At 32.7% G+C, this 22,554-nt stretch overlaps 1 protein-coding gene across 3 annotated transcripts in view; it reads right to left on the bottom strand.

Annotated features, from left to right (window-relative positions):
• Positions 1–22,554, bottom strand: part of LOC114327068 (calcitonin gene-related peptide type 1 receptor) — a 68,627-nt gene that overhangs the window by 28,682 nt on the left and 17,391 nt on the right. Inside the window, exons 4-7 of one of the 3 annotated variants that reach the window (XM_028275575.2) lie at positions 21,800–21,965; positions 9,848–9,970; positions 5,634–5,875; positions 417–663 (exon numbers count right to left, since the gene is read on the bottom strand). In XM_028275575.2, the coding sequence (XP_028131376.1) occupies positions 417–663; positions 5,634–5,875; positions 9,848–9,970; positions 21,800–21,965 (778 nt within the window). The remainder of the gene's footprint in view (positions 1–416; positions 664–5,633; positions 5,876–9,847; positions 9,971–21,799; positions 21,966–22,554) is intronic. The other 2 variants (XM_028275576.2, XM_028275577.2) reach the window with 2 other exon arrangements.

Genomic DNA, 22,554 nt, shown 5'->3' with positions numbered 1-22,554 from the left:
CAGCATTTGGTCAATTACAAACAGTACTTAGATCAAACTGCTAACGGATTAAGGGCAAAAACGTTCGATCAGTACGTGTTGCCAGTTCTGACATACGATTTCATGATTATTCAGACTAATATATCAGTGGTTTTTATTAAAGTGGTTTTTATTTATTTCATGATTATTCAGACTTTTGCATTTTTGTCTATATCCAGTTATGGTTTTTTGCTAAAAAACTAAATGTTGACGTTACAAATTATACCGTTACGAATAGTTGTAGTTACGAACCGTCCATGTTACGAATAGTCGCCGTTACGAAGTGACGGCGTTAAGGATTGTCCCTTACCATTTGTGCCGTTACGAACTGTCGCGTTATGAGATGATAAAGAACCGAATAATATATCCAGTTATAAATTATTATAATTTGTATTTACCTGCCAGTACTATATAAATATGGATCATTCTTGTTTCTTTTGCAAACGCTCGTACTATTACCTTGTGTAGATAATAAGCATCTAGAAACATACAAGCGTATATACTATTTATAGCTGAGGTCTCCATAAAAGCCAATATCCGACATGGGACTCCATTGTTGTCCATCGTACGATGACTTAGAGCCGGAGCTTTTAAAGCGTCTAGCAGCACTAGTTCTTTGCACATAATTGTCAAGACATTCCTGACCTGAAAACGACCAATTAAAGGATAATTCATTTTGAGCTCTTTAAAATGCTTCTTTAATGATTGATTTTTAAACATTATTTAATAATTTCTTCACAAACGAAGATCAAGTACGTGTTTGCGAAAGAACAACCTTGACCAAATAGTCAAATAAGAACTAACCAAGAACTGGAAAAACTAGGTATATTCAGATGTCAACATAATACAAGAAATAAAGTTTAGAAGACTCCAGTGGGCAGCACACATCAGAAGACATGAGAATAGTGTAACGTAAGGAAACAAACCCAAGTGCGAGAAATAATATCTGTGTTTTCTTGGAAAATACTATTGAAGATCTATTGGGAAGGCAAACACTACATGGCGATCCTGCTTATTGAATAGGGATCTTCTCATCCAAGAAAAAAATATAAAATGAAAAACAAAAGTTGAAAATGGGAAACAATTAGAATTAAGAGAAAGAAGAGCAAATATTTATATACCAGGCAGGCAATAGTAAAGGTACCACGGTTCATACTTCAAAAGAGATAGATGCTGTAGAGACGATGGAGGAAGCAACTGAAGCGGCAAATTCGACAGGAAATCTACTACGGAAGAGTCTACGGAACTACTACTGTCCAGTCACCCATCATATACCTTTTAGAACCTTTAAATACCTGTCCAACTTGCAAGACTTTTTCAATTTATTTTTTTCCATGATTGGGGTAATTAGGACATTAAGGTAAAGACATTTTCAAGCCAGTTTCGTCAATTCACTTAGAGGTTGCATTATTTAATAACTAAGTAAATTTTTATTGTGTTTAAAAGTTGTAGGGCCGGTTGTTCGAACGCTAATCAAGAAGTTGATTATAATCAAGTCCCCTTAACAACCATCAAATAACAAAATCCGTTGTTCGTACGCCAATCAGTTGATTGTAATCAATTATGTTAATTATCATTATGATAATTAACATAATTGATTGATTAATTAATTACTAATTATTAAACATAACAATTATTAACATCATTGATTAACAACTAATCAATTAATCTCATAATTGTAATCAATTATGTTTTCAGCAACCCAATCAAATTTGACATTGACAGTTAGTCACAGTAATTAAATATTTGATATTGATCAGTTGATTCCATTTTTGATTAGCGTTCGAACAACCGGCACTTAGGGCCGGTTGTTGGAACGCTAATCAAAAATGGAATCAACTGATCATTATCAAATATTTAATTACTGTCACCAACTGTCAATGTCAACTTTGTTTCTTCTTCTTCTTCTTCTTCTTCTTCTTCTTCTTCTTCTTCTTCTTCTTCTACGGCACTACAGCCCAAATTGAGCCTTGGCCTCCTTTATTTTTTTCCTCCACCCTTGCTTGTCTGTGGCTGCTTTTCTCCATACACGGACTACTAAAAGGGCTTGTGCGTCGCTGTTTACTGAGTCTTCCCAGCGCTTTCTTGGCTTTCCAACCGGTCTCTTTCCCTGCATTCTAGCATTCAGTGCCCTTTTTGGTAGCCTATCCTCTCCCATTCTTATCACATGCCGGCCCATTCCAATCTTTGTATTCTAATGAAGTCTGACAGGGGTGCTTCCTTATAAAGTTGATAAAGTTCGTTGTTGTATCGACTTCTGAAGATTCCGTTTTCCCTCAGTACTTTCCTTTCGAATGTGTCGAGTTTGTTTTTGGATGTTTCTTTCAGGACTCAGGCTTCACTGCCATAGCATGTTATTGGTCGAATTAAAGTTTTATAGATTTTCATCTTTGTATTTCGGTGGACACTTTTAGACCGAAATATATGGGAGAGGGCAAAATAAGCTCTGTTTGCCTGCGTTATTCTCTTCCGTATTTCTCCATCTTCTGATCCGTCGGCATATATTTCTCTTCCGTCAACTTTGTTTGGGTTGCTGAAAACATAATTGATTACAATTATGAGCTTTATTAATCAATTATGTTAATAATTGTTATGTTAATTAATAATTAATTAATCAATCAATTATGTTAATTATCATAAAGATAATGGAGGTGTTGTTATTTGATGGTTGTTAAGAGGACTTAATTATAATCAACTTCCTGATTAGCGTTCCAACAACCGGCCCTAAGTGTTTTAATTTCTTTAATTAAATAAAATTTGTACGATAAGACGTGTATAAAATAGGAAATGTTTGTTTGCATAAGTGATATAAATACCTACATTTTACAATGAAATGTACCGCATGAATTACAAGTTGTTTATGACTCTAACTTTGTACTGAGCCAACAATCGTAAAGCTGTATTTAAAACTTTAATTAACATTTTAGTGTGTACTTCCTTTATATAATTGAAAAAGGTTGTAGTAAACGGTAGCAGGAAAAATTAGTGGTTATGAATGAATATGATTAATAGTTCAACTTGTACATAAATATTTTATCAAGAATACATTAAATATTAGACAGAATAAAAAATGATTTTTTTCTTTAAGAGCGTAGGCGCAAAATTTCGCGTCAATGTGTTTTAAATGATTTCACTTTTTTCGAATCCTGAGAAAACTAATAAGTATTTTTGAAACATTTAAACGCAGAATGAAACGAAAAGTTTCTTTTGAATGAGATATTTGAAATTAAAAATCACACTAAATTTTCTCTATTTTTCACCCCTGTAACTTATTAAAATAATAATTATAGAAGTGTTCACTCATAGTCCATGTGGTGAGACCGCACCCGTCTGGAAAAATTTCTGATTCGGTTTCTTTGTGGAGTCCTATTCAAAAATGTCCCCTTTAAAAAAATCTGAAGGGTGCAGGGCGGAATTTTTGGGCAGAAATTGTTTAAACAATTTTTTTAAACAAATACAAAAGATCACGTTTTTTGCTCCGGAACATATATTTTTAAATTTTGTGGGTAATTCTAAACAAGAAAGGTATCTTGTAAATTTTCTCAAAAACTCATAGTTTTCGAGTTATAGGCGATTCAAAATCTGAAAAAAGCGAAAATACGCATTTTCGAGGCCTAAAAACTCATATTTAAATTAGTATTTTTGAGGTTGCCAAATACTTAAATTGAAGTTTAGACAAGACTAAGTTTTCACTCTAATGGCATATAAAACAACATCATGCTATTCTACACCGCACCAGAATAAAAACAATGGGAACCTTCTCTGGTTACACCTCCGAGGCTTCTACAATATGCAAGCCATACGGATGCTGAGACTAAGGAAGATGAGGGAATTCTACAATTTACAATTCACGTCCCATCTGCTCAGCCCGGTAAAGTTCCAACGAGAATGGTTCCCTTCTTACTCCAATCAGAGTAAATGTAAATCAAAAATGAATAACCATTTTCAATTTCGTTGCAAAACGAAAATACAGCCGAACCATATTCTAGTCCAATCAGAGAGTGCAGTTGAAAATGGTTATTCATTTTTGATTTACATTTACTCTGATTGGAGTACGAAGGGAACCATTCTCGTTGGAACTTTACCGCACTGAGCAGATGGGACGTGAATTGTTAATTGTAGAATTCCCCCATCTTCCTTAGTCTCAGCATCCGTATGGCTTCTTATAATTTTTGAAGTTTAGACATTCAGCTTCAAGATTCTGAGGGTGATTGCGTCTAACCTTTATTTATACCGTTGTTTTTTAATTGTTATATATGCGTGTTTATCCGATTTTTTTGCCGGTGCGGCGAGCTCTATTTCAAAAATCTCCTATTTTCCTCCGAAAAATATTTTTTTTAGTTTCTTTGGAAAATTCTAAATAAAATAAGTTTCTTGACATTTTTTTCAAAAGTTAACAGTTTTAAAGTTATAAGCGATTTAAAATCCACAAATGCGTTTTTTTGGCATTTTTCGGATTTTAAATCGCTTATAACTTTAATTATAACTATTAATTTTTGAGAAAAATGTCAAAAAACTTATTTTATTTAGAATATTCCAAGGAATCTAGAAAAAATATTTTTCGGAGGAAAATAGATTTTTGAAATGGAGCTCGCCGCACCGGCAAAAAAATCGGATAAACCCGCATATTAAACAATTAAAGAACAACGGTATAAATTAAGGTTAGACGCAACCACTCTTCAGAATCTTGAAGCTGAATGCTCATTCTTCAATTTAAGTATCTGGCAACCTCAAAAATACTAATTTAAATATGAGTTTTTAGGCCTCGAAAATGCGTATTTTCGCATTTTTCAGATTTTAAATCGCCTATAACTCGAAAACTATCAATTTTTGAGAAAAATTGCAAGATAACTTTCTTGTTTAAAATAACCCAAAAAACCTAAAAATATATGTTCCAGAGCAAAAAAGCGCAAACTTTTGTATTTGTTTAAAAAAATTATTTAAACAATTTCTGCCCAAAAATTCCGGCCGGCACCCTTCAGATTTGTTTAAAGGGGACATTTTTGAATAGGACTCCACAAAGAAACCGAATCAGAAATTTTTCCAGACGGCAGCGGTCTCACCACATGGACTAACAGGAGAGTGGAGAAGGTGCCAAAATGATGAATTGGTGACTCTGTATGGTACTGAAAACATCGTTAGGGATATAAGATGTGATAAGATCAGAGGAAGACAGAGTGTTATGTGAGCTCCACACTCTCGCCGAGGTCGATCGAGGTTCAACAAGTACGAGAGTCGGTCTGGCGCGTCCGAGTCAAAGGGATCTTTGTCGGTATCGCACTTCCTCGCGAAGTAGAACGAGTGTGTAGAGAGGTACTTCGGACTTCGATCAACTTTTCGAAGTAACTTCGCCTAGAGTGTGGAGTCCGCTTTAAAGAGAGTGTTTTTTGAGAGACCAGACGGTAGAAGGACGTTACTGAAGGTTACTTATCTAGGCTTGAAATACTACAATAGGAAATGGAAGCGCAAGGTCGTAGAAGATGGAAGGCTATAGTGTATGCGGCGAAGTCTCACCCCCAGTTGTTAAGCCAGTCAAGAAGAAAAAGAAGCATTTTTCAGTTGGCAAGGATTAAACAATATAGTTTTTAACGTTATATTATTAATTTTGTACTTACCACAATGGCTATCAAAAGGTTCCTATGCAGAATAACTCTGATGGTCTTTCGAAGTTTTTCGAAAAAGAAAAATATAGATATTGCCGGTATACAAAAGCCGATACAGACTCCCAGAAATATAATATGGAAGTTGTATCTTCGTTCGTAAACCGGCGCTATGGCACACGTTGTGTAGTCAGTTTGTTGGATCCATTGTGCTTTTTGATTTGTTCCGTTCCAGATGCAGTGTTTTTCGCTTTCTACTATAAAAAAATCATTACAGAAGCCTTTTATACAGAGTTGGGATAAAGTATGGAACCAAGCAAATATCTTTGAAACGAAAAGAACAATATTTATGAGACTTTGCATGCAAGTACAGTGACGCAAAACGCATCTGATGCCATATTTTTTGTTACTACTCCACTTCCGGTTTCACCGAAAATACACTTAACTTATTTACTTTAAATAAATCTCTTTACAGTTAAAAAATAGGTTAATTTATTTACGTTATACCAATGATATTAAAAATAAACAAAATAATATTTCAAATGTTGAAAATGTTTGCTGTTCACCTCCTGACAACGTGCAAGCCTATAAATAAATTCGTGAGTCACTTATTGCAAGATTTCTCCATGTATTAGTTTACATTCATCAATTATCCTTTGTCTCAAATCCTGCAAGCATGTTGGTAGCCTAACGTAAACACGTGATTTTAGATAACCTCAAAGAAAAAAAATCTAACGGGTTGAAGTCCGGAGAACGAGCGGGGCGCTCTATTAATTCCTTTACGTCCAATACATCGATTTGGAAAATTCACTACCAAAAAATGACAATTCACCATAACCGATCATTAATATTTCAATACGATCTTTTTCACTTAAATGAACCATTTTTAATACAACTTATTTCTGTCAATTAGTTCACTAACAGTTTTACCTACTATACTAAATTCAAATAAATCATGCAGTGCATGTAAACAACAATTTTAGTCTACAGTATAGTATAGATGGTACTCGTTTATTTCCTACTACGTTGTATTAATACAAAAAATTATCTACAAAAACTTTTTAACAAATTTTTTCTACCAAATTTGGTATGTATGAATTAAAAATAACAAGTTCTTTTAAAATCCGCAAAAATATACAGGGTGTCCTATTTAAATTAAATAAATTAAGGCTATTTCCGGTGAAGCCGGAAGTGGAGTAGTAACAAAAACTATGGCAACAGATGCCTTTTGCGTCACTGTACTTGCATGCAAAGTTTCATAAATATTGTTCTTTTCGTTTTAAAGATATTTGCTTGGTTCCATACTTTATCCCAACCCAGTAGGTTAAAAAAAAATTATATCACTATAGAATTCACGCTTGTTCAATTGAAACACATTTATGTTAGCCTATTAACGTTAGCCTTGGAAACAATTGTAATCGCTCAACTAACGTTCTACAGTGGTACTTCTTATGTTTATAAACGTCACTCTGAGCGCTCAGCAGTTCCTATCATTTGTATTTGTTTACGATTTTTAGTATTGTGACTGGCGTTTGATGTGAACAATCCGTCCAAATAGGTATAACCAAAGTGCGGAAAAACATATTTTTCGACCATCAAGAAACTTTGTTCATAGAGTTTAGAGAACCTAGAGTGCACATCAACGCAAACCTGTATAATAAAATGTTGAAAAAGCTCCATCAAGCAATAATACAAAAACGTCCAGGGAGGCTCTAAGGTGGTGCCATTTTTCTGCGCGATAATGATGGGTCTCATATTACAAAAATAGTCAAAGAAAATCTACAATGAGAGGAATAGCGTCCACCCTATACTCCCGATTTATTGCCTTGATATTTTTACATATTTGGGCCACTGAAAAAGGCGTTAAAAGTAATCACTTTAAATGGGACTTCTTCTTCATGTACTATGTTCTTTCAGAACGTTAGTTTGTTACCATCATAGCTATATTAATTTTATTCACTGCCACCCTAAATAGCATGCTTGTATCAACACAATACCAATCACTGAAGTTTTAATCGGACGAAGAAGTACAAAATTCCGTAAAAGAATTCTTCAAACAACAGCCACAAGATTTATTTAAACAGAGTATACATCGGTAAATAAACTACAGTCATTTGAAATGTGGTGTTACAGAACGATGCTTAGCGTGTGCTCACTACGGAGACCCAAGGATGGTATCCTAGCCTAGAGCATAGAGCCTACTCTTCATATTCGTGAATTCTGGCATTCAAAAGAATGCATTTATTTTACATAGCGATCGATAATATAGTTTCGATCGCCAGGTAAAATAAATACATTATTTTAAATTCGAGAATTCACGAATATGAAGAGTACGATACCATGCTCTATGCTAGGATACCATCCTTTGGTCTCCGTAGTGAACGCACCCTTAAGGCGAATTTACACTTATTCACTTGAGATGTACATTGCGGATCGCAATGAAAGGTATAAACATACTCTTCATCTACATTTCATCCAAGATGCACATCCAAAGTAAACAGTGAACAAAGTAGAACGTCTTCCTACTTTCGATGAACTAGCTGGATGATTCATCCACCGTGAACCCCCAGTGTAAAGTGTAAATTTGATTTTTCCGAATCATTGAACATTCCATGCCATCAAAACGCAGTTGAATAATTTTATTTGATACATAAAATGGCTTTTCAATGAAAAGACGAACATATGCATATATTTCTAGAAATATATCGTAATCATGAGTGCCTGTGGAATATTCAATCTGAGGACTACCATAAAAAATAATGTGTGTGTACTTTGTACGCACGTAAGAAGTTATACTTCCATTATATAATTTCAACGAAATAAATATACTTAACAGTTACAATACAAAAAATTAACAATAATTACCAAAAATTAACCAAAACTTAACAATGCCAAATATTAAAAAAAAAAAAGAAAAAAGTATGAATCGTCCGGGATTTGAACCCGCAATCGCGTGATTACTGGATCTCTGGTCCAATGCTCTACCAACCAGGCCATCAAGGCGCATGTTACTGACGTTTCAGATATACATAATTACACATCACGGTGACAAGTGAAATATAAAAATAGATGTTTTATTATTTTACGCCCAAGGAAGACAAATTTAAAGACACAAAATTATAATAAATAATACATTTACTAAAAAACACTAATACATTATTTTAATGGCTTATTTGCGCTGATACATAATTTGAAAGGTTAGCAACTAAACGTCATACTGTCTGTGTGCGCATGCGCGCAGATTTATGAAAAATTTTACTCTCAATCGCGCCTAAAGAAGTATAACTTCAATAAACATCCGGAAAAATGCATACCGGTCTGTATTAAAAGAGCTACATTTATCTGGATTAAATATAGGCGACATAAAATCAAAAATCAAAACTATCCACACTCGCTATTGTCCAGAGTAAGCAAAAATTAGGAAGTGAGAAAAGAGGGGATCAGGAAGCGCTGATGTCTATTCTCTTCGTTTATTTTGGTTTAAAGAGACAAACTCCTTTTGATTTTTTTTCTAATTTTCGACATATATTCTAGTAATGCTTTACTTATTAACTCCACGCCGACACTTACAATCGTATTCGCCATTTTGAAAATACTCTGAAACGAATTCCGTCAGTGAAAACGTAAATTGCTGGCCTTTCAATCTACACTTTCACTATTCATGTATCATCCGCAGTGTGCATCTAAAGTGAATAAGTGTAAATTCGCTTTTAGAATAGCATGGATGCAGAAGAAAGCTAATACGCAAGTATTGCGAGAAAGGGGCAAAGAATGCGAAATAATAAACACAATAAAAATATGAAAGTTACAATATCTGGGACACGTAATCGGGAGACAGCGATATGAAATGTTAAGGCTGATAATACAGGGAAAGGCGGAAGGAGTATAGGAAGAAGGAGAGTGCCATGGTTGAAGAATTTAAGGGACTGGTTTAAATGCAGTTCTATAGAACTCCTCAGAGCAACGGCAGATAGAGTAAAGATAGTGATGATGATATCCAACATCCGATTAGGAGACGGCACTGAAAGTACAAGATGCATCGGTTAATGAAACAATGGGATATATGCCTTAATGTAGAAAATAATTGTTTCAATTGAACAAGCCTCGTATATAGATACAAAGAAATTCTTAAAATAAATACATTAAATAAATATTAATCTATTAATTCGTAATCTGTATGTGGTACTATTCTCAGAATGTATTAAAAAATCAATAATTATTAAACTTACAAGTACAGACTTCATCGGGAGATTGGTATGCTTGGCTACTACATGGTAGCTTGGCTGTAGTATTAACTTTAGTTTGTGGAAAACAAGACCAGGCATCCCATATTACAGGACATTGTGATTGCGCTAGAAAATAATAAATTATAATTAGGTCAGTGATGTCATGGTGTGGGAACGCGTGGGAACGCCGTTCCCGCACTGGTTAAGAAAAGAAAAAAAATAATAGAGAATTTAGGTTTTGTAAACAAAAATTAGCAGTGCGTTCCGGCACTGCGTTCCCGCACTGCTAATTTTGCCATGACACCACTGAATTAGGTACTTAATATTGAACACTTTACATTTAATAAAATTAAAAATAATAATAACAATAATAAACTATCTTTATCTAAGTAATAATAACAATAATAAACCACCTCACTAAAGACGAAAAAATGCGCACCTGGATGGGTAAACCTCTACACGGGCGACATCCCAATGAGGTCCGCCAAGACTATGTCGACAATACAGCGGCAAACTATTGGTTGATATCAGGAAAGATGTTTCCTGAAACGGAGGGTTCATTACTGGCCATTCAGGATCAGGTTATACCAACCAGAAATTACCTGAAATATATCGTCAAAGACCCTTAGGTTCAAAACGACAAATGCCGATATGGATGTCAAACCCAAGAAACCATCCAACATTTTACAGGGGGCTGCCAGGCATTTGCTGCAACTGAATACAAGGAACGGCATGACGCAGTCTGAAAAATCCTTCATCAAGAGATAGCTATCAAGCTGGGACTTCTCCAAACGGACCATCTTCCATATTATCAATACGTCCCTGAGAGTATGCTTGAGGATGGCAACTACAAGCTATACTGGGACCGCACTGTGCTCATAGACCAAACAGTGGCACATAATAGACCAGATCTTGTACTAGTTAATAAATTAACAAGGCAAACAACACTAATTGATGTGGCGATACCTAACAATAATAATAATCTACGTAGTAAATTTACTGAAAAGATCGCCAAGTACAGAGATCTGGAAATTCAAATACGAAGACAACGGAGAATGCAAAGTACCCAGACGGTACCTATTATTATATCTACCACTGAAGTCGTTCCGAAGAACCTCCTCGAAAGCATAAAAAGCTGGGTCTAAATGAACATATTTACAAGACCATGCAGAAAGCTGTACTACTCGCAATGGCCAGATGTGTACGAAAATTTTTGGGACATACACCTGCATAACAAGTCACCTAGAGGGCTCGATAACACGGAAAGAGTCCCACCAGAGCTCAATCCTTTTGATACCGTAGGTATCTGGGATGAGTCAATTTTCCCCTTAGAGGGAGTGTGAGCCGTATGGCTAAATCTGGATAACAATAATAAACTGTCTTTAAGGAACTAAATGTCTGGTGTTAGGTTCCTTTTTCGTCCTATTTTGTGTGTGTACACTACTCTTACAGCGATTTAAGTCTTCTATATAAGGCTGTGATAGCCCTAAAGATTTTTGTTAGGATGGGCAATAGGATGTCCGATCCTTTTTGTTGTAGGGCAGGCAATATTCCATTTTAAAGGCAATTTATGTTCTCCGAGTTGATGTTTATTGCAGACAATACCCAAGAATTGTTGTAGGTGGGAAGTAGTTCTGCAGTAAGAGCTCATGGTTCTTGTGTCGGGTCCTTGGAAAGAATCTTGTGGATTCTAGTGCTGGCAGGTATATCTGAGATACTTTAGCAGAACCTCCTCCAAAATTACTTTTCGCTCTTCTTATCTCTTTATTGTATTCAGTAAGAGTTTTCTGTATATTTATCAGTTTCCCAATTCTTTGGCTTTATTCGACAGCCTCCTTGTTTTCTTGGTTTTCTAGTTTTCTGCTCCACCAAGGCATTTGTCTGTTACTAGCTTTGGTTCTGATTATGCAGGTGCAGGTCTCCTGGTATGATGTGAGAATTGCTTTCCTGATTCGATCATTCTCCTCTTCCTCTAAGAAGAAGTCTTCTAAGGCATCAGCATTAAAAAGTTTTAAACTATTTTGACTTTTTCGTTTCATTTTGTTAGCTGACCATACTTATTATCTCCGTAGAAGAAATAGTTTTATTTAAATTAGAACACCATTTGATATAACGGGCTCTGGCTTTTTGCTTCAACTCCTTGTTTTGCAACATTTTAGATAATTATCAAAACTAGGTGAACTTTTTTAAGCTGCCAATGTCTCTTTTCTTTTATTAATTATATCAGAGCGCATTCAGGATTCCACCATTAGTATGGTATAGTTAGACCCAAACTCAGACATCCAAAGTGAAAGTTATCCTCTAACACCAAATTGTTCTATATGGTCCACATAATGTTCAGAAAAAGTCACACCATTTTAAGCGTCGGGTTTGGGGGGAGAGGGGGGAGAAATCTGCAAATTCGTAGTTTTTTTATGTGTTTCGTCAATATTTCTAAAACTAAGCGGTTTAGCATGAACAACCTTCTACACGAAATTGTTCTACATTAAATTTGAAATAAAAAAAGGCCCTATGCATAACCCTTCTAAAATGAACGGTTCCAAAGTTACGGAGGTAGTATTCTATAATTGGTCCAAAAAAAGGCCTAACCCAGACATTAAAAGTAAAAGTTTTCCTTCAACACCAAATTGTTCTATATGGTCCACATATTGTTCAGTAAAAAGTTACACCATTTTGAGCGTCCGGTTTGGGGGGGAAATGGGGGAGAAGTCGGTAAATTAGTAGTTTTTTTAGGTTTTTCGTCAATATTTCTAAAACTATGCTTTAGCGTAAGGAATGATCTATAGAAAAATATTCTACATAAAATTTAAAACAAAAAAGGTTCTATACATAATTGTTATAAAATCAACGGTTCCAGAGTTACGGAGGGTGAAATGTGGAGGTTTTCGATACTTTTTATATTTACCGATTTCTCCCCCCTCCCCCCCCAAACTCGACGCTCCAAATGGTGTGACTTTTTTCTGAACATTATGTGGACCATATAGAACAATTTGGTGTTGGAGGATAACTTTCACTTTGGATGTCTGGGTTTTTGCTATTGCCCAATAAATATAAAAAGTATCGAAAACCTCGACATTTCACCCTCCGTAACTATGGAACCGTTGATTTTATAACAATTATGTATAAAACATTTTTTGTTTTAAATTTCATGTAGAACATTTTTGTATATAACATTGTTTACGCTAAAGCATAATTTTAGAAATATTGACGAAAAACTTAAAAAAACTACTATATTACCGGCTTCTCTCCCATCTCCCTCCCAAACCGGAAGCTCAAAATGGTGTAACTTTTTACTGAACGATATGTGGATCATATAGAACATTTTGGTGTTGGAGGAAAACTTTTACTTTGGATGTTTGGGTTAGGCCTTTTTTTGGACCAGTTATACTATACTACCTCCGTAACTTTGGACCCATTCATTTTAGAAAGATTATGCATAGGGCCTTTTTTATTTAAAATTTAATGTAGAACAATTTTGTATAGAAGGTTGTTCATGTTAAACCGCATAGTTTTAGAAATATTGGCGAAAAACTTAAAAAACTACGAATTTACCGATTTCTCCCCCCTCTCCCCCCAAACCCGACGCTCAAAATGGTGTGACTATTTTCTGGACATTATGTGGACCATATAGAACAATTTGGTGTTGAAGGATAACTTTCACTTTGGATGTCTGGGTTATGCCATCTTTTGGATCAACTATACTATACTACATGGGGAGATAAATTGTTGAATTTAGGAATTGTGTATTCAGGAGTAGATTCAACTGCACCATAATTAATGCAGTTGGTTAGAGTCTCAAGTTACTAAACTGTAATTTTAGACCTTCGTTTAAAACAGTGTTTTTCACTCTTACTCAGGGTGTCGCCGACTGAAAGAAAAAGTTGAGGTTCTTAAAACACAATTTTAGTGGGAAGGATGTGCTTATTTGTTTTTCAAAAGTTTATCAAATTGTGGTACTATTTTTGAAAGGTTATTAATCAAATCATTTTCTAATTGCAGTCTATTTCTCTTTTTAGTTTTAATGTCTACCATTGAAGAAAATGTCAGTTCACACAAATATGAAGTGGCGAATTGCACTAATAATTATAATTTAAGAGCTTCCCTTGCCAGCTCTGGATATTGGTGTTTTAATTTTATCCAAAATACGTCGACACTTTGCGAATAAAATTTCATTTGAAGCATGCCATCAGCAGCTAAATCTAGAATACATTCTTTTATTTATTTGTTGACATCAGTCAGATCTATTGATGTGTCCAACAAAGGGTTTAGAATCCATCTTCGCCTATTGTCAGCTTCAGAGTGCAACTCTGGAAAGTATGTCAAAAGTTGCTCTTGTAAATTATGCAAGCTCTGTATAATGCAAGGAATGTGAGCCGATAATGCCAAACTTTGGTCTGTTGCATTATCTTCATCAATCTTCTGAACACATGTAAAAGACTCAAACATTTTGTTTTGCAGAGAGGTTGACCACAAACGAAGTTTTGCGTGTAATGCTTTTACTTGCTGTTAAAATATTCTCTTCTCTTCCTTGAAGGTTTTTGTTCAAATTGTTAAGGGGGCTAAAAAGATCTGAGAAAATGCTAATTTCAAGAGCCAATAGAGTCAGAAAAACCGTAAGCATATTTAGATTTTGCATCTTGTAAGAAGATTAACCATTCAGCTCTCATTTCCAGAACTCTTGTCAATACCTTTCTTTTGGATAGCCAACTGACCTAGGTGTGATAAAGGAGATTTTGATGAAACGAGTCCATATCTTCATAAACGATTCTGAATAGCCGGGTTTGCAAAGCTTCACCTTTGATAGAATTTACAATTTTTATTACCTCCTTGAGCATGTTATTCATATCAGGAGGTACTACCTTAGAGCCTGTCTATGAGGAAAACAGTGTGTCCAGGATATGTTTGGCATTATCGATTTTATTTTGCAATGAGCCCGCTATTTTTGCCATTCATAGCTTTAACATCATCGTTACAAATAGCGATATATTTTTCTCAATCAATATTGTAGTTGCAAGTGCTTTCTAAAAACATATGTGTGTGTGTGTGTTCACAAAGAGGGGATGGCATTAGATAAACTTTTTGCCACAGATATTTGAAAGTTGAAGATTGAAGATGTCATATTAAATTTTTATTTTAGAATCTTTAAGAAATTGTATGAAAATATCATTTATAGTTTTGGTATTGAAGCTTAGTAGATGTGAAATATTCAGCGGTAAACTTACATTCCGCTCCTCAAGTCTAGCAATTAGTGCTTTCGTATGGTACAAACACTGCAAACTGTGTACAGTCAGAAACACCTGCAGATTCGTCACACTGCAAAGCAAAATGTTGGCTGTTCTTTAATTTTTGGCTGGCTTGAATAAAAGATAAATGTACCAAAATAGGAAATAGCTATTTGTATAACAAGGGAGGAAAGTGTAACTTTTCCTCCCGAGAATGAAGTTTACTGCCCGACGCGTGGCGGAGGGCAGTAATCATTCAAGGGAGGAAAAGGCACTTTACTCCCATGTTATACATATGGGTTTTCCACCTTCCTCAAATAACAAGTCATTTTTTCATTTTTACTTAATTTATTTATGTAACTAACCAACAAAATTTATTAGAACTAAAACAACAAGTAGGTACAATATAACTGTCAACTGTCAAATATAAGTCAAATTATTAATGTAAACATTGTTAAATCAAAATAACAATTTACTGTTTTTTACCATTCTGCAAAATACAGGATGTTTTATAAATAAACGTTAAAATGTATAGATACTTCGTAATAGAAAATAGATATTATACAGGGCGTCAATAAGTTATATTTCATGAATGAAATACCATGACGTCACTTTTACTTTTCCTCCCTAGGGAGGAAAAATATTTTCCTCCCTAGGGAGGAAAAGTACAACTTTGCTCCCTACAATCAGGTCCGGAAAAGTATACTTTCGGTAGAGGTAGGTGGAAAAAATTATTACCTAACGTATGTAGTTTTTAATTAAATTATTTCTTTGGCTTTCTATGACACCATGGGGTTGCAAGAATATTTCAACCACTAAAGGGGCCGCAAAATCAAGAAGATTAAAAAACACTAGTTTAAAACATATTTTTTTGGATCGCTGTGTATTTTACGAACGTTTTTATTTTGTTTATAAAAGACATCAAAGAAAATAAACGGTGTAGGAGTATTAGACTTTTGGGTAAACAAAGGAGCAATATATTATAAACGTTTTTGGGAAATGTGTATATGTATAACATAACCTCTTTAATTAAATTAGGCATAATTAACACTTAGTCGCGTCACTGAAAAACTCACAAAAATGGTGGAGGTCGTTCATTGACTTCAATGTTCAAGGAAAAACTATCTTGATGTATTTATTAATAGGCTATTGAAATATATCCAAAAATAGGGCTAAAAGGAACTACAACGTTAAAGGGGTTTTATTGTTTCATATGGCCAATGGACCAGTGGCGTGCTGGAACTTTTCAAGCGGCCCGGTGATTTTGTAGAAAAGCGGCCTCCCATCCTCATTTTACCTTCTATTATCAGGATGTTTTATTCGTTATTTAAAAAAACAAAAAAAAAAACAAAAATATAAATTATTTTTGATACAAACATAAAACTTCGAATTCAATGATTTTTTTAATTTGCCATATTTTTTCATTTAAGAATAATAATCTTACAAATAATAAATGACATGTATGACAATATTGTATGCAGTAACGCAGAAACCATAATTTCCTGAATAAATATAATATGAATTTGATGTAATTAAGATAAAAGTAAAATACAATTTTGAGAATTTTTCAATTATGTATTAAGCTCAATTTTAGTAAATTAATTATACAAGAGAGTACAAATGCAAGTAGAGTGCAAATACTTTAATTTAAAAATATTTTTCTACAAACGTGTTAAAAATGCAATTTTTAGCACTCCATACGAGCGTTAAAAATGCTACTTTAAGGCACTATTGCTTTAAAAAAATTTTAAGGCACTGCAGTTAAAAAAGAGAAATGTCAGATTTTGAAACGTCAAAATATTTATATTTCATTTATTAACATTAATATTAATAGTAAAACTTGCGCAATTTGAAAAAGGTGGTTTAAAAGGTTTTTTTAAATTTAATTTAAACTGTATTATTGCATTTTTAACACGTTTGTAGAAAAAAACTATTAAAATTTGTTAGAATATACAACAATAAAAGTAAGATGTTATTCTATAGTTGTTATGATTTACGTATTGACAGTATAGGCGGTTTTGATGTAATGTCAAGGACAATATAAAAATGGAATGTCAGTCAAGTTCAAGTAAAAGTTTTTGTAGATATTGCCCTGTAATAAATAAATTATAATTGTTGATATATAAGACGTTTGTAGAAAAAATATTTTTCCATTTTTAAGGCACTCATGTGAATTGCAGAATTCGCTTCGCTCATTCTGCAAACTTTCACATGCGCAGTGGCGGAACTAGCAGGATCCAGCATCGTCAAGAGAGGGGGCCGATTGGCTAAATTTCTATGAAAAATAAATGAATAATTGAATGTTTTTATAATCTTTATATATAACTTGGTTTGAGAGGGGGGGCAACTACCCCATCGCCCTCCCCTAGATCCGCCACTGCACATGCGTGCCTAAAACGTGTACTTTTAACACATATCATAAATAACTATTAAAATGTTAATGCAACGCAATAATCTAAATATTCTTTTGCGATTATTTTATAAAATAATTACTTAACTCTTGATCAATAATTTCCGCATTAAAGTAGATTGTTCGTTTGTTGAGCAAATACGTCGATTATTCCATCATTTTTAAGCTCAGACAAAGCTTCTTTTTCTATAGCCATTAGCATAAAAGTGATCTTGTGTTAAAGTAAGTACTTCTTAACCGATTTTTTATGCATTTCAATGTTGAAAAGCTTTTTTTGCAATATACTGGTGTCACTGAAAGAGTTAATAAATGCTTTATATTATACTATTTAAATTTTGATAAGCACACAGCACACTGATATAAGTTGTACTTTACAAAACAGCGTAACAGCAAGCTATACAATCTTTACACTTTTTAGTACCACACGGAGGTGAAGTTTTCACGATATCAACATTGTCATTTGTTACTTCATGTTCATTATCACTTAGATTAATAATATCATATTATCATTTTTCATATTTTCTGTAGACTGAACATATTCATCATTAACTTGATCTTCTACAATCTCAGTATGTATTTTGCAAAATCCTATTTTTAATACAATACATTTATCAGAAGAATCCACGAGTTCTTCTCTAATTGAAGTCGCAGATATGGTAGGATAAAAATTTCTTAATTTTTCAGTATACCATTTTTTATTGCATCAAAATTTCTAGGATGTAGAGTGCTTAGATCATCATAAAACGGTTTGATTTGTCTTGATCAAATCGTTTTTCGATACTTCCAATAATTCGGTCAAAAGTGAGCAAGACGTTTTTCCATTTTTTATTCTGCAGAGTACATACATGTTTGAAGGAAATTCATAAATATACTTGTATGTATGAAAATAAATAATATTATCTGTAGCAATCTATTTATGCATATAGACTATAGAGTCTTATTCATTTACTTAAGCTGTATTTCACAATTAAAAAAAATTAAATTTTTTTTTAATGTTTTAATTATATTATTAGCAAAATTAACATCCGATTAGAAATTAAAAAAATATTTTTTTTATTACATCTAAAAAATTTTGTGAAAATATTTGACCGGCCTCAAGAGGCCGCGGCCTCTCGGTGATTGCACCGATTCATTTATATGGCCAGCACGCCACTGCAATGGACCCCAAATATGAAGAAACCGCGAAGTGCCACCATTTAAAGAGTTAGGGTGAATTAGTCCATTTTCGGATTTTTTATTGTAAACTCGAATTCTCTGCACTTTTCGTACATATACAGGGTGCGCCAAACCTCTGGTCTTCTTTGATTACGGCTAAACTATGAGATATACAAAAAAATGTTTATAACAAAACTAATGTGTATCAAAGTGGTCTATAATTTAAAATTATTTTCAATTATACAGGGTGAGTCAGAACGACGGTATGAACCAAAGTTGTATTTTTTTAAATGGAACACCCTGTATATTAAATCATTTTTGAATTTATTATTTAAAAATATGAAAAATTTGTATAAGGTCTTATAGGTTTAAAGTTAATAGTTTTCGAAATATTTACATTTTTATTGAGAAAAATGGTAATATTTATAGGGTTGTGGATTATGTTTCCAAGGAAATAAAAATTTGGGTGATAGGTCAAAGTTTTTAAAATATAGTGTTATTTGTAAACAATTTAATATTTTTTACTTTTAGCCATAAAATATACAGTGTGATCACTATTTGCAAATACAAAATTTTCTCATTTTTTTTTAAATGGGACACCCTGTATATTACTTTTGCGTTTTGTAGTAAATATTACAACCTTTCTTTTGGTATAAGGTTGTATGTACCTAGCATGTTTCGTTTTGTAGATATTTAAAAAAAACTATAGATTTTACGTGTTTGCGGATTTTTTATTTAAAAATTTTTTTGCAAAAAAAATAATTATAATCTGGTTTTAGAAACATACACTAAAATATAAAATATGAAGATAAAAACGTAATAAAAGATTAAAATAAATCGTATGCTAGTACAATTCAATTGAATTTAATAACTTTAAATTATTTTACAAAAAATATTTTACCATATTAATGAATGCATAAATTAGTTACTAAATTAAATAAACAACCAAATTTTAAATCAACCGTAGTAATTTTTCTACTACAGCAACTTTCCTCTACCAAATTAATTGTTAGTTAAATTGTATTTAGTTAAACTTTTAATTTACCTTTTAAATTTACTTACATACATCTTGAGAATATAAAAAATATTATAAAGTATGCTTTGAAACAAATGAATGTTAAATGTATCATCCAAATTATTTATTAATATAAATAGTATTTACTGGTGTCACAAAAACTGGGAATACTTTTGTAGTTGAAATTTTTGTAACAATTTTTTTTATTTTAAATTTTAATTTTTTAACCGAAACATTTTTGGATATAACATTTGATTTTGGGCGAAACCATTAGAAATTATTACCAGATTTTGTGATACGAGTAGGTACATAGATACTATTTACTTCTTAGTATACTTCCATAACGTTCATTTGTTTCAAAGCATACTTTATACGTTCTCAAGATGTAGGTAAATTAAAAAGTTATTAACTGATCTTACTCGTAAATACAATATAACTAACAATTAATTTGGTATAGGAAAGTTGCTGCGGTAGAAGAATTACTACGATTGATTTAAAATTTGGTTGTTTATTTAATTTAGTAACTAATTTATGTATTCATTAATATGGTAAAATATTTTTTGTAAAATAATTTAAAGTTATTAAATTCAATTGAATTGTACTAGCATACGATTTATTTTAATCTTTAATTACGTTTTTATTTTCATATTTTATATTTTAGTGTATGTTTCTAAAACCAGATTATAATTATTTTTTTTGCAAAAAAATTTTTAAATAAAAAATCCGCAAAAACGTAAAATCTATAGTTTTTTTAAAATATCTACAAAACGAAACATGCTAGGTACATACAACCTTATACCAAAAGAAAGGTTGTAATATTTACTACCAAACGCAAAACCAATATACAGGGTGTCCCATTTAAAAAAAATGAGAAAATTTTGTATTTGCAAATAGTGATCACACTGTATATTTTATGGCTAAAAGTAAAAAATATTAAATTATTTAAAAATAACAGTATATTTTAAAAACTTTGACCTATCACCTAAATTTTTATTTCCTTGGAAACATAATCCACAACCCTATAAATATTACCATTTTTCTCAATAAAAATGTAAATATTTCGAAAATTATTAAATTTAGGCCTATAGGACCTTATACAAATTTTTCATATTTTTAAATAATATATTCAAAAATGATTTAATATACAGGGTGTTCCATTTAAAAAAACACAACTTTGGTTCATACCGTCATTCTGACTCACCCTGTATAATTGAAAATAATTTTAAATTATAGACCTCTTTGATACACATTAGTTTTGTTATAAATATTTTTTTGTATATCTCATAGTTTAGCCGTAATCAAAGAAGACCAGAGGTTTGGCGCACCCTGTATATAGGTACATCTGCAGAAAAATTGTTCAAAATTAAATTTCCTATCGAAACGTCACATTATAAAGACACAAATATTCTTTATTGAGAAACATATGTATATTCCAAAAACAAAGCAAACCTAAAAAACGTGATTCAAAGTTCCATGTTAAAAACATTGTATGTATTTCTTAAAATAAGTATGTGGCAAACTAACTGTTCTTTCAACGCAATTGTTTTAAACACAATGTTTTCATTACTTTTTTAGTATAGATCCAGGTCTCTGAACCGTATATTAAAGTTAATACTGGCCGTATTATTATTTTACCTGTGTCGGACCCGCTTAATAGAATACCGGTTATAGGAATATACCGCTTTAAGGAATAGGAATTTGAGGTCCCGAAATGTTCCAATTTCCCGAAAAACTCCCGAGGAGTATTTCGGACATGTAATGAGAGAACCCAAATATAAGTTGCTGCAAAACATTATGCAAGGGAAAATAGCAGGCAAACGCAGTCCAGGACGAAGAAGAACTTCATGGTTGAAGAACTTGCGAGATTGGTATGGTGTTGATACAAGCATGCTATTTAGGGTGGTAGTGAATAAAATTAAGATAGATATGGTGGTAACCAACGTTCTGAAAGGACATGATAGATGAATAAGAAAAAAGAAACGTTTCTACTGGCCACCAATGATCGGTTATTAGAGCATTCTGCGGTTTATTTCTGCGGTAGTGTTATAATCTTATATTTAGATAGATTGTACACGATTGTACTTATAATCTTTGGAATTACTTCGAAAAATAAAAACAGTTTTAGAGAAAATTGATAATAAAAAACAACTTACTTGGAATAACATTTTCCTCGTCCATGTGATCATTGCAACACCTTATAGCTCCTTGGCAACAAGATATATAATTTTTAAAAACCTCGTCAGTCTTAAACGATTTTCTGATATGCTGGACATCTTCTTTATCTGTATAATCATAACTAGCTATTATGTTCTCCTCCACCTGAAATGAATTGATTGCTGATGGTAACTAACATAACAGAGATCATAGAAAAAAAACCAACGCTAAAATTATTGGTTCCATGACATCTCGTAACGCGACAATTCGTAACGCCACAAATTGTAATGGAAAATCCGTAACGCCGACAACTCGTAACGCCACACTTCGTAACGGCAACAGTTCGTAACTATAACTATTCGTAAGGTCAAAATTATTTATCTGTTTTTTTTGTTAAATTTTGTAATCATGGACAAATATATTTTGAAAATTGTGTCTTAAAATAAATATAATCTACCTGTAATAGTAGTTTTAATATTAAAGTGATTATTCATAGGAGATTTTGACCAATAGAAAGCTACAGAAATCAAAATTAACTGATTATTTTTTGATTATTTTAACTTCCAATCGTATACGCTGTGAGCTCGTACGTAGAGGGGATATTTATAAATTATAAGTCTGTAAACGTTTACCGGAAGTTTGACATAAATGTCAAAGTGATTAATTTAAAATTAAAATTAAAAACATTAATTATAAAAAATATTAGTTGGTCAAAGCTGTGGTATATATTTTTACCTTAAATTTACTTACGTTT

This window comes from Diabrotica virgifera, chromosome 6, assembly GCF_917563875.1.
Source record: "Diabrotica virgifera virgifera chromosome 6, PGI_DIABVI_V3a".
Taxonomy (NCBI): Eukaryota; Metazoa; Arthropoda; class Insecta; order Coleoptera; family Chrysomelidae; genus Diabrotica; species Diabrotica virgifera.
This window is presented reverse-complemented; position numbering and strand designations above follow the sequence as displayed.